Raw genomic sequence first — 12,659 nt, 5'->3', positions numbered from 1 at the left:
TGACGATGATGATGAACGTTTATCTTTGCATTCTTTTGCGTTTTCTATCATCTTAATGGCTAGCATGACGTGAACGCAACACATAAGCCCGTTCAAGTTAAAAAGGCCAGCAAGCCCACCACAACCACACATTGCCAGTGCACAAATGAGGAAAAAGAAAAAGTTGTAACCTTTCTTTTGTCCACCCTTCGTAAATCTCCGTTTTCATATTTTTTCAGTGGTCATTAGCGTTTACACCACACAATTCCCCGAAAAACCTGGACTTCCCAAGCAGAAATGAGCACCAAAAAAGAAATAAAGAAAAAAGCCATCCGCCGATTTTTTTCGGCAATCAACACTTCTGGTCAGTTTATACCCAGAGCTAAAGCGCGGCCAAATAATTGTTCAGCAGCTTCGGAAAGTACCATCCTTCCCACAAAGGGGGGATACATTCAAGACCGCTCACGCAAGCGCACGCACATCACATGTTTTAATGCATAAGGGATAGAGACAGCACAGTGAACACATTTTTTTTTTCGCGTTTAACAGAGCGTTATTGACGACACCACGAAGAGTTCTCAAAATGTTTCAGACCTGTACATACCACGAAGCACTCGCGTGCCACAGAAAAATCTAACATTTCTTTACTTTCGCTAAACATCTCCAAGTTACAACCATGTTTGACATTACGTTCAGCATCTAAGCCATAAGGCTTGAAACGCGTGAAACACACATCTTTGAAACGACACAGTGGCTAGAGAGCATTTCTCGCACAAAATTATAATGAGTCAGCAGGCTGTGCGATGAGTGAACGTACTGAGTTACAAAATTTTAATGTTCATCGGAACTTACAGCATATCCTCGTTCCACTCCCTGCGCGGTGTCTACCAGCCGTGTTTAAACGTCAATGCTGACTGAGGGCTAGAAACAAAGGCAACCACAGAGTGCTCGGATGCAAATGCTGGCATAACAACAGGCTTAAATACAAAGCAGCAGCCCAGGATCAGAACACTGCAATGATAAACGAAACGGCAGTGGACAGAACCATAACAGTTCTTTCTTTATAATGACGATGCTTTCTTGGGGTGTCTGGGTGAGGTTCTTAGCGATTATTTACGCTGCTTTGATAAAGAGGGCCCGACGAACAAACGATCGCCAAACTCACGGTGCCAGTGCAACATACTTCTTAGGCATCCTTAACGTGTCAGCATGACGTTCAATAGATATCGAACTGATCTTAGCATTGATATACACAGATACAGTAGAAGCTATTCACACGCAGCATAGATAATATCAAACGCTCGGAGACGAGTACGTGTCTACCTGACTGTACAGAAGGTGCCACCAGGGATAAGAATGAATGTATATACTTGTATTAGTGCATTTCAGTTATAGCACCGCAAATTTAAGTGACTTACAATCTTCGTTAAAAGACTGTAGTCCAAGGCGTTTGGCATGAACTGAAGCGCACGCGAGTCCGTGGAGGCTGTTACTTTAATGAGCCCGCATGGTAATTCGGAATAGTAACCTTACCTCTATTACTGATTAAAACTGATAGACGTAGTGTCAGTGCCCTAGTATAATTTTGAAGATGGCTTAGCGCCTGTGTGCTATATATTTCCAAAGTTGTCCCAATCACATGCAACAAAAATCCTACGTTGTCATTTGCAACTGTTTGTTTTTATGGTCTTTCTGGGTTCCCATCACAAAGAAAACGAAAACTCTTCTGTCCATCCAAGGTAGCACTCATAAGCACCGCAAGTGTTGTTACTGTGTACAACACGATACAGACACAAGACACGATGATGATCTAATGTTGCTAGTCTGCACACTTTCCCACTCAATCATGACAAAATCGCGAGTCTGAAAAGACGGCTCGACGGTCACAAAGAACAAATTTCATTCAATTTTAGCGCATAAGGCACAACTTAGGAGTTCGAACGGAGTCAATAGCAAACCTTCTGTTGTGCTTCTTCGCAGAAAGATGTAGTACATCTGGAAAGTTGTCTGCTCTCTAACAACAGCGCCAACGTCTTCTGTTTGCAAATAATCCACCTGGCAGAACTAAGAAAAATAATACAACGATAATAGAGCCTAAATATTATAAAGAGGATGTTCAACCAGCGAGGATTTGTTAATGATTAGAAATATACCGTTAACAACATGTCTCTCTGCCATAGTTTCGTTATTACCATCACAGTCTATTGTAACTATACAGCTATAAGAAACTATTCTGCTGACATAATATTTCGATTTTCGGGTTATGTGAATGAAACCTCAGTCAACAAGTTTCCCAAGCTTTTGCGTCGCTGCTCGCATACAACGTCTGCCAGAACAAACGCAGCACTTATGAAGGTAGGTCTAAGAAAGTTGAGTGCTGTATGTTTGTCAGCTATATGCCGGTGCCGAGCTATAAGGCAAAAGAGGCATTTCTGGCAGGGAAAAAGTGCGCCAAAAAATATAGCGTAGAGCAAAGCCGCCATCTATTGGAAGAACGTGTTTCATGAAAGACTTGTTGACGACATTGGTGCATTGGCAGAGGCAAAGGATGGGCTCGTCGCACTGTAAAAGTAATTTGAGCTAAAATAGAAGGACATTAAAAGGGAAATGCACTTCCGCAGATTTGAAAAACAAGCGCACCCGGTGTTCAGCGTTTGTTCGGTGCTTTTAGCACGGCTTGTCAGATAACGGCAGCGCTCAGCAGTAGAGTGACTATGTAAAACCGCCTTTAAATCATGGCGTACAATACGTCGGTGTATAATAAAAATTAACTGCGTTTTTCCTAAGGATGAGCCTTCTTTGAAGACTACTACTGCTACCATAGTGTTGTGCCTACCACCTTGAGCCGTTCTTAAAACTTTCGGGAAAGTGTAGCTGCATTATAGTACGTTATGAAGTCAGAATTAGTTTAACGCCATTAAAAAGGAGTAATAGCGACCCGGAATTTTTAACCACAATTGTTGGAAAGGCTGTCATTGTTCTCGAGTTAATGCGCTCCACCAGGCGTCGTTTTTAGCCGACATTGTGCTAAGCAGAAAAAGAGCATGAAGAATGAATACAACGCCTCAAGAAAGAACCCAGTCTCTTGACCCATCATTTGTTTTAGAGCCAACATTCGAGACTACTTAAAAAGAAAAACGGAAATATTGACTGTTACAAAATGCTGTCAGTTTCAATATATTTCTTCGCTTTAGGCCCCCAGTTAGTGAAAGCCTCAAATCCACCTGCTGACAAACAAAAACCATGACGCAGAAAGGTCATCTTAGAGCAGGGGTCTGAAACACGTGGGCCGCGGGCCGAGCTGTTTAATGCAGTGACCCGGCTCCAAAAAAATGTAGGCATTTAGAACTTTCTTAAGAGCGGTAAGGCGAAAGCCTTTTCTGCGACTCTGTACTCATTTTCCGCGTTTTCGCTCATTTGTATGGTTTTTTTTTCGTTTTTATTCTTTTTGCTCTAGCTCTTTTAAAACTTTGTAACGTTTTTTTGCGCAATATTGACCTATTTTACAGAATTTAGACTTCCGAGACTGTTACGACGTCTGCACATTATATCGACGTCCATGGCTATTTCAACTTTTTTGGCTTAAATTAATTACCCACATCAGCGAAATTTTGCACATATAGTTCTTTTTTTTACCCTTCTACCTCATGCAAACATTCCTTTTCTTCTAAATGACGTCATTCTTAGGCAGAGACTAGATCTGACACCCTCTGCGGACGGGCCCACATCCATGAGCCTATATAAAGACTTTCGCCTTAAAATTTCAGTCTTTGTTCCGAAAACATGGGTCAGCTTCACCTGTCGGCTTTACGTAACAGACGACTAAAATAAATTTCCCAGGCAGCACCAACTTTGAGCCCAGAGATCCACTATGTCGCCAACGACCGGTCCTATAATGGCCCGGACATTGCCAACACCGTACCAACACTGGGCCCTTGATTTGTGCTGCCTGGGAACTAAAAAGCCCCGTCCCTAGTTCACGTCCGTTGTGGAAGCAACGGTGAGACGTTATATTATCGAGGCACCTATAGTGGAAATGAAAGCAGGCATTGCGTGGCCCCTTGACCTGCATGAACTACAGACTGGCCTCAGCTGCCTTAAAAGGAAAAGTGCAGTACACCCCAACCTCTCTTTCATCTACAAGTCCAGGTGTTTTTCTTTTTTCTTTTGAGGATAAGTGACTGTGTATTTATTGACCTTTGTACCTCTTCAGTAGAGCCATACCAATGTGGCGCCGGCCGCCCGGCGTTTAGGCAGAATTGAGCACTAGCCGCTTTTCTTTTCCACGAAGAATGGGAGGGTGTGGCCTAAGAACGGGACGTTTTGGTTTGTCTTTATTTCAGTTTTATTCTTTTTCTTCATTGTTTCTTCTTCTTTCTCTTTAGTTATTTCCCGGCTCCTTGTCCGCGAGAGGCATTTTCTCAGTGCAATGCGGCCTGCATAGCAATACGAGTTTAAGAACCCTGCCCTATAGTGTTTCAGATCTTCAACATGAGAGATAGACTGAAACAAATTGTTGCCTGTGCCGCCATACGTCTGAACGGAATAAGACGTTTTTTATAAAAGTGAAAACAAAACTTCGCTGTTTAAACAACATACACGCGGCCTTTCACACGGCTGTGTCAGTTCCTGTGTCCATCGTGCATAACAATATCAGCTGACTGTGAAGTGCTTGGCCCAGTTGTTGGCCCAAACTTGGGCCAACGTTAGCCCATTCCTGCAGATAAAATGCGGAGATTCTAAAACACTTCAGTTTACATCTGAGCCGAAGGAATTTGTGACAGCACGATAGTAGCTATTTGCTACATCATCAATTATCAGACCAAACCCTGCTTCGCGCGGAAGTCATAATGCTATGCACTCGGTTAAATAAAGCGCGAATAGGTATATCAAAGTGTGTACCAGGGTGCTGCACGATAGCCTTTCAAAGGGTTGGCAGAGCTGGTCGATGAAAAAAAAAAAAAGAACAGTTGGCAGAGCGGGCCCACACAAGATAACAAGGGCATTATTTTTTGGTCCAATCGATGACAAATAATTCTGAAAACATCATTACAACGGCAACCGAAAACACTCTTTCATCGTATTTCCGCTTCTCCAACAATGCAAATACGTCTGAAACAGCCATCACCGCTTTGGGCAAATATGAGCGGTGTGCGCAGCAGTCAGAACGCCTCCTTTGCTGTGGTAGGACAGAATGCAGCGATCATTGGCATGCAGACAAACCAAACAATTAAAGTTTCGTACATTCGACAACCAAGCAAAACTTAATTGAAAAAAAAAAAGAAAACCCAAAGCACAACAAATGGCTGCTCTGGGAAAAAAGAAAACAGAACAAAGGAGAACAAAGGGAATCGTGGTGTCAAAGAATTTATTGTAATGCCTTCTTTCATTGCTGAAAACAGTAGTTTCATTACTTCGCGCTGTATTCGGTATTTTTCTCTCGTTGATGCGACCAGCAGCTGTGAAGGTGTAATGCACTTCACTGCTTGTCTCGCACTCAACAGCAAATGACGAAGGCTATCAATAACAAAAAGAAGTAAAAAGAAAGTAGCCACTCGATGTCTTACACTGATGACTCGCATAGCCATCTGATGGCCATTAGCACTTGTCGTGTCAGTATGTGTCTCTGTGCCCGTTTTGGTGTTTATAACATTTGCAATGGCCATATATCAAACCTGTTTCGCCAACAATGATTTCAGTTTCTCGTGCATTCAAATATACACTTCATGATATGTCTGCCCTTGTGTCTGCACGTACTGTAGTCGGATACAACTCGTGGCTGCGCTGAACCCCACACAGAATTTCTCCGCGAAAAAAAAAAAAAACGTAATCCGCTATTAAAGGTTTCTTTGTTACCCAAGCAAAAAGCTAAACGCCAGGCTGGATCACGAGCTCAAGGATTCTAGTTCTGGCTTGTTTGATATATGCAAATATCAAAGAGCTAATTTCATTTACTGTACAAGGCATCGGAAATTATAGTCTTTTCTTCTTTTTTTTTTAGCAGCAGTATTTCTCGAGTTGTATCCTACCATAGTAACTACCTGTTTCCTGACGCATGAAATCATCACCTCACGTCCTCTCGCGCCAAATCTTGGAACGTACTTGCAATGCGTCACGGTGTCTCATGCATGTATTTTTCTTTTTTTTTTCTTGTCGCTCTATAACGCAATTAAACCTTCTTTTCACTGCACTCTACATAGCTGCCAACACCGCCGAAATAGTTCCAGACATTCAATCCTCCAAAACTAAATTCATCGATGCATCATCCACAACAAAAAGAATCTGCGCTCACATTTAACAAGCTGTTTGCAAAACTTTAGTCAGGTCAACGAAAAGTGTACAGAATATAAATGTCTGCGTTTAAAAAAGTTTCTTTTATATGTTGGGGTTGCGCCTAGAATTCCCGCAACATCTGCCGTTCTTTCGCATAAGTTCTTCTGTATTACATGCTTAAAGGCTCAAACATGAGTGAAAAGGTCTATTCAAATCACCTGAGTCTACGGAATAAAGATTAACTGTATTACAAATGTTTTCTTATGTGTGTTTGTGTTGGAGTTGAAAGAAAGGTAGCTAAAAAAGGAAAAAGAGAAAAAACGTGAAAGCGTTTCATAAGAAAAAAAATCTAAAACGAGAAAAACAACAATAGGATATCGAATATGCATTGGACACTTACAAGAAGCCTAACGCAAATAAATCACCGCAGTCGTGATTTGGGTTAAAAAAAGAAAACGAGGAACACTGCCAAGCCTGCCCATAAATCGAACACAAGATCAGTCTCCTGCACCAGTTTTGAACAACGGGATTGACAGCGCGGAGAACTATGCATAGCAGAATATACTAATAGCTTCTTGTGAAACGCTGTAATAGTTTCTTTGGAGACATGAAAATATAATATACTACAGCAGCCCTCTGAAAAGCATTCAGAAATGAGAAATTAAGCATAAAAATACCCCCTTATTATAAAGAACAGGCACGAAAAAATTCCTAAAGTCATCAATTGGATCAAAATCACTCCAAATATGTTGTCAGAGTAACGTCTACCCGTTACTCCGAGCATAGCTGGTACGCATAGTTGCTATGCATAAAACATCGTCTTTTTTTTTGTTTTTTTGAAACCATAATTAATACTTGCCTAAAGTCATTTGATCACACTTATTGCACTGCAAAGCACGGAAAGCTAATGACAATAAGCCCACCAACAAAGGACGTAACCCTTTACAACGGACAATGACACTCGCGTTAAGGCTCGAAAGGCCTTTTAACAGCACACAATAAGCTTCAGCTGCATGGTAGATAAATATAAGGAGGGCTATCAATGCTACGCTCAGCTGAGCTGACCCAACCCAGCACGACTGCTACAGTGATTAGGCGATCACGTACGGTCAGAAAAATAAAAAAAGACCCCGCGTTGAGCTTTTATCCTTCTGCAGAACAAAAAAAAAATCATGTGTAAAGGGAAGTTTTGAGGAAAGTCAAATGATCCTTGGAGCTTTGTTAATCACGTCCCAAAACACTTGATATATTTGGACGCGTAGCTACTCTCACTGCAATCCTAAAATTTTGTACGATGTTCAATTACTAAAATTATAATCAAATAAAGTGCATTGTTTCTAATCCAATAATAAGCACAATTCCACATTATGCATTTCGATAAATATACTGACATCATTGCAAGATGCGATGGCTGAAAATCAGGTCAAGAATTCTGGATGTTGAAATCGCGACAGCACAATAAGGTTGTGCTACTGCAAAGCTCCGGACCATTTAAGCATCCTCAGAGACAGCCATGGCATACGAAAAATGCACTGCTTCAAATAAATTACAAATGCTTCAAAGAGTAGTGCCATCACTACACTTCGTGATGGTGTCAGCAACAGTGGAAACGCGGAAAGACAAAAGTAAACATAAAAAAAATGATCCGCTTGCACAAATGTTCGATATGTGGCAGAGCTACCCCTGATGTCCTTAACATCTATACCAGTCTTTCTATTTTGTTCCTAAACGCGCATGGTTGGAAGCATTGGTACTGAAAGACATTCGGAACGCCTCCACGATACTTTTTTTTTTTTGCCAACTTAATGTTTTAATTATAAAAATATATACGTGCATATATGCCCACGAGCATACCGCTTTATATACACACATGTTTCTACCTACACACGCACACACACATATATGTATATATTTATATGGTCGACCTCGTTGTCCCAGATCACCTGCTTCGGCAAGTGGCGTGAAGCTCATACAGCAGAAACAGCCGAGCAATATCACTTTCACCTTTCGAAGGTAGGCTAAGCTAGCTGCAACCATTTGTCATGGAAGAATTTAACTGAGTAAATATATATTTCCCGAATACCAGCTGCCTTTACAGCTGACATGCCCTGAAAGGTTCCAGGAGGAGATCAGAAGAAACTGAAAGCTGAAGAACTGTCGAAACTCCCAAGAGCAGTTGATCTCACGCGGCGATACGGAGCCAGGCTTCTAAGACCAAAGTGTACACAAAGACCGTAGTTCCATCCTTAGTACGTCATTTAAGAAATTTAATCTTAACGCTGTTATTCGTAAGGCTATTTCTTTGTCGACTAGCTTAGTTCTAGCACCGGTCCGGCCAGGCCCAAAGAGATGAGAGATCGCGTTGCTGAGACTCTGTCGACTCGATGGTGCCCGGGAAGCCAACTGACTGTCCACGATTCCAAAACAAGAAAACGAAACAGGTGGGCATGGCTTGACAAAGTGAAGCTTGAAACATGGTATTCAAGGCAGTTATCAGAGTAAAACTTCCGGTTTCGATTACTCCAATGCCCGCGGAAAACTGAACCTTTGAAAACCAATTACGTATAACAGGGACAGGAGTTCACCACTTTCTGAAATAGTTTATAAGCTTTCAAACTGGACCTAACAGATGTATAACTATTTGACGGGACTACTCTGAAGGTAACCTTCCGGGCTTTACTCAATATAATGTTTCAATCATGTGAGCTCCACGCCACTTTCACCAGAGCACCGAAAACTGGCTGTCTTGTCCAAAACAGGGATCAGTAACAACGAGACATTGCTTTTGAATTTTTCATTTCTTTTTTTTTTTTTTTTGTAAAGACTAACCGTGTCCTTAATAGCTCCTTCATATTTTTCCGTTAACTGTTTTTTTTTTTTTTGTTGTCATATTTGGACGTTGTTCCATTTCTTTTCCACGCTCTCTTTTTTTGTTGTTTTTTGTTTGTTTACGACCGGGGTTGGAAGAGCGTACAATGACGTTCTAACATTTCCTTCGGTGTGGTAGTGTCCGCGACGAGGGCGAAATTCAACGGCCGTTTCCTCGCCAGCTTGAACAGGAATGGGCGGTTGACGAAGATGGGGCTCGTTCCGGGGGATTCGAACTCTGCCTAGACGTCCTTGGGCTTCTCTGAGGCGACCACTACGAGCATCTTTTGTAAAAACACCGTGGCGCAGTCTGCAAAGAGATGGAAAGTAAAAGAACATAATGAGTAAACACGGAGGAGGCGGTAATCTGCTTAGCTAAAAGCAACACTAGGGAAAACAAGATGCTGAACTGTGTCGTTACTAAGTGTGATTCACTAGGAGCCCACTGTCGCCAAAAACAGAGCTTTCGCGAACTAGAAAGTACAAAAGAAACACGGGTGTTGCCATTCCGATGAGACACGATTCTGTTTTCTCAATGGTAGGGCCCTCTGAGCAGTGTCATAATAATCATCATCATCAGCTGGCCTATACCTATTGCGAGGCGAAGGCCTCTCCCATTTTCCTCCAGTGCATCCATTTGACCCCTGCGAACACACAACTGGATGGATGGATGGAATATAGGAGCGTCCCCTTTGAAACGGGGTGGTAATCATCATCATCATCATCATCAGCCTGATTATACCCACTGCAGGGCGAAGGCCTCTCCCATATTTCTCCACTTAACCCGGTTCTGTGCTAGCTGCATCCACTTGACCCCTGCGAACTTCCTAATCTCATCCGCCCACCTAACTTTCTGCCGCCCCCTACTACGCTTTCCTTCCCTTGGAATCCAGTTTGTGTTACCCTCAGCGACCATCGGTTATCCTCGTCCTGCCCATGTCAATTTCTTCTTCTTAATTTCCACTAGAATGTCGGTAACTTGAGTTATTTCTCTGACCCACTCTGCACGCTTTCTATCTCTTAATGTTACCCCTACCATTTTTCGTTCCATAGCCCTCTGGGTTGTCCTCAACTTAAGTAGAACTCTCTTGGTTAGCCTCCACGTTTCAGCCCCATAGGTGAGTACAGGCAAGATGCAACTGTTGTATACTCTCCTCTTGAGCGATACCGGTAAGCTGCTAGTCATAATCTGCGAGTGCTTGCCAAATGCGCTCCATCCCAATCTTATTCTTCTTATTTCCTTTTCATGGTCCGGATCTGCGGTTACTACCTGTCCTAAGTAGACATATTCGCCTACTACTTCCAGTATTTCGCTACCTAATGTAAAGTGCTGTTTCTTCTCGAGGCTGTTGAACATTACCTTAGTCTTCTGCATATTGATTTTCAAGCCTACCTTTCTACTTTTTCTGTCTAGGTCATCAATCATTATTTGCAGTTCATCCCCCGAGTTGCTTAGCAAGGTGATGTCATCAGCAAATCGCAGATTACTGAGGTATTCTCCATCTACCCTTATCCCTAACTGCTCCCATTCCAAGTCTCTGAATACTTCCTCTAAACAAGCTGTGAATAGTACTGGGGAGATTGTGTCTCCTTGCCTAACACCTTTCTTTATGGGAATTTTGTTACTTTCTTTATGCAGAACTATGGTTGCTGTGCAGCCACTATATATATCTTCCAGCACTTTCACGTACGGCTCGTCTACCCCCTGATTTCGCAATGCCTGCATCACCGCCGAGGTTTCAACTGAGTCAAATGCTTTTTAGTAATCAATGAATGCTATGTATAAGGGCTGGTTATATTCCGAGCATTTTTTTTTTTTTTTACCTGATTGATGGTATGGATATGATCGATAGTAGAGTACCGTTTCCGAAACCCTGCTTGATACTTTGCTTGATTGCAGTCTAAGATTGTCCTGATTCTATTAGTGATTACCTTAGTAAATGCCTTATACGTAACAGACAAAGATTGTCCTGATTCTATTAGTGATTACCTTAGTAAATGCCTTATACGTAACAGACAGTAAGCTGATTGGTCTGTAATTTTTAAGGTCCTTAGAGTCCCCTTTCTTGTGAATGAGGATAATGTTTGCGTTCTTCCATGGTTCCGGTACCGTCGATGACACCAGGCACTGCGTATACAGGGTGGCCAGTTTTTCTAGCACGATATCCCCCCGTCCTTCAGCAAATCTGTAGTTATCTGATCCTCTCCAGCTGATTTCCCCCTTTTCATAGTTTCTAGTGCTTTCTTAACCTCGTCCTTCGTCACTGGTGGAACGTCTGACTGTTTTTCCCTACCGCCAATCTCATTACGGTCCTGACTACTTTGGCTACTGTAGAGATCTGTATAGAACTCCTCGGCTACTTTGACTATCTTGCCCATATTAGTGATGACGTTTCCCGCCTTGTCCCTTATCGCATACATCTGGTTTTTGCCTATGCCCAATTTCTTCTTTACCGCTTTAAGGCTTCCCCCGTTTTTTACAGCATGCTCAATTTTGTCCATGTTATACTTCCTTATATCGGCCACCTTGCGCTTATTGATTAGCTTTGATATCTCGGCCAATTCGATCTGGTCTGTTGAATTGTAAGCTTTCATACTCTGGCGTTTCTTAATCAAATCTTTCGTCTCCTTAGACAGCTTACCGGTATCCTCTCTAACTATCCTACCGCCTACCTCTGCCGCGCACTCAGTAATGATATTTCTGAAATTATTGTTCCTTGCCTCTAGGGTAATGTCGCCATCCTCAGTTAGAGCTGAATACCTATTCTGTAGCGAGATCCTGAACTCTTCTGCCCTCCCCATCACCGCTAATTCGTTGATGGGTTTCTTTCTTACTAATCTATTGCGTTCCTTCTTCAGATTTAGGCTAATTCGGGACCTCACCATCCTGTGGTCACTGCATCGCACTTTCCCGATTACCTCTACATCCTACACAATGGCGGGGGTTGAACACATTATGAAGTCGATTTCATTTTTAGTCTCTCCGTTAGGACTTTTCCATGTCCATTTCCGGTTCTTCCGTTTGCTGAAGAAGGTATTCATGATTCGTAAGTTATTGCGCTCTGCAAACTCAACTAGTAACTCCCCCCTGCTATTCCTAGAACCAATGCCATAGTCACCTACTGCCTTATCTCCTGCCTGCTTTTTCCCCTACCTTGGCATTGAAATCGCCCATTAGTACAGTATACTGCGTTTTTACTTTTCGCATTGCCGATTCTACATCTTCATGGAAGCTTTCAACTGCCTGGTCATCATAACTACATGTAGGTGCATAGGCCTGTACAACCTTCAGTTTATACCACTTATTAAGCCTAATTACGATGCCTGCAACCCTCTCATTAATACTATAGAATTCATCTATATTACCCGCTATATACTTATTGACAAGGAAACCTACTCCTAGTTGTCGCCTCTCCGGTAAACCTCGATAACACAGTACATGCCCATCCTGCAGTACAGTATATGCCTCATTCGGCCTCCTAACCTCACTAAGCCCTATGACATCCCATTTCATGCCCTCTAGTTGCAGTAGCTATCAT

The 12,659-nt window shown here is 42.4% G+C and overlaps 1 protein-coding gene across 1 annotated transcript in view; it reads right to left on the bottom strand.

The window, feature by feature from the left end:
• Positions 1-5,790: 5,790 nt before the first annotated feature.
• The window catches only part of LOC146173032 (large neutral amino acids transporter small subunit 2), a 141,475-nt gene continuing 134,606 nt past the window's right edge, over positions 5,791-12,659 (bottom strand). The window contains exon 12 of the mRNA XM_084584836.1: positions 5,791-9,430. Within this exon, the coding sequence (XP_084440962.1) occupies positions 9,363-9,430 (68 nt within the window). The 3' untranslated portion in view covers positions 5,791-9,362. The remainder of the gene's footprint in view (positions 9,431-12,659) is intronic.

This window comes from Amblyomma maculatum, chromosome 11 (genome assembly GCF_055883805.1).
Source record: "Amblyomma maculatum isolate TAMU_Amacu chromosome 11, ASM5588380v1, whole genome shotgun sequence".
Taxonomy (NCBI): domain Eukaryota; kingdom Metazoa; phylum Arthropoda; class Arachnida; order Ixodida; family Ixodidae; genus Amblyomma; species Amblyomma maculatum.
The sequence above is the reverse complement of the archived record's forward strand: the minus strand, read 5'-3'. Positions and strand labels throughout refer to the sequence as shown.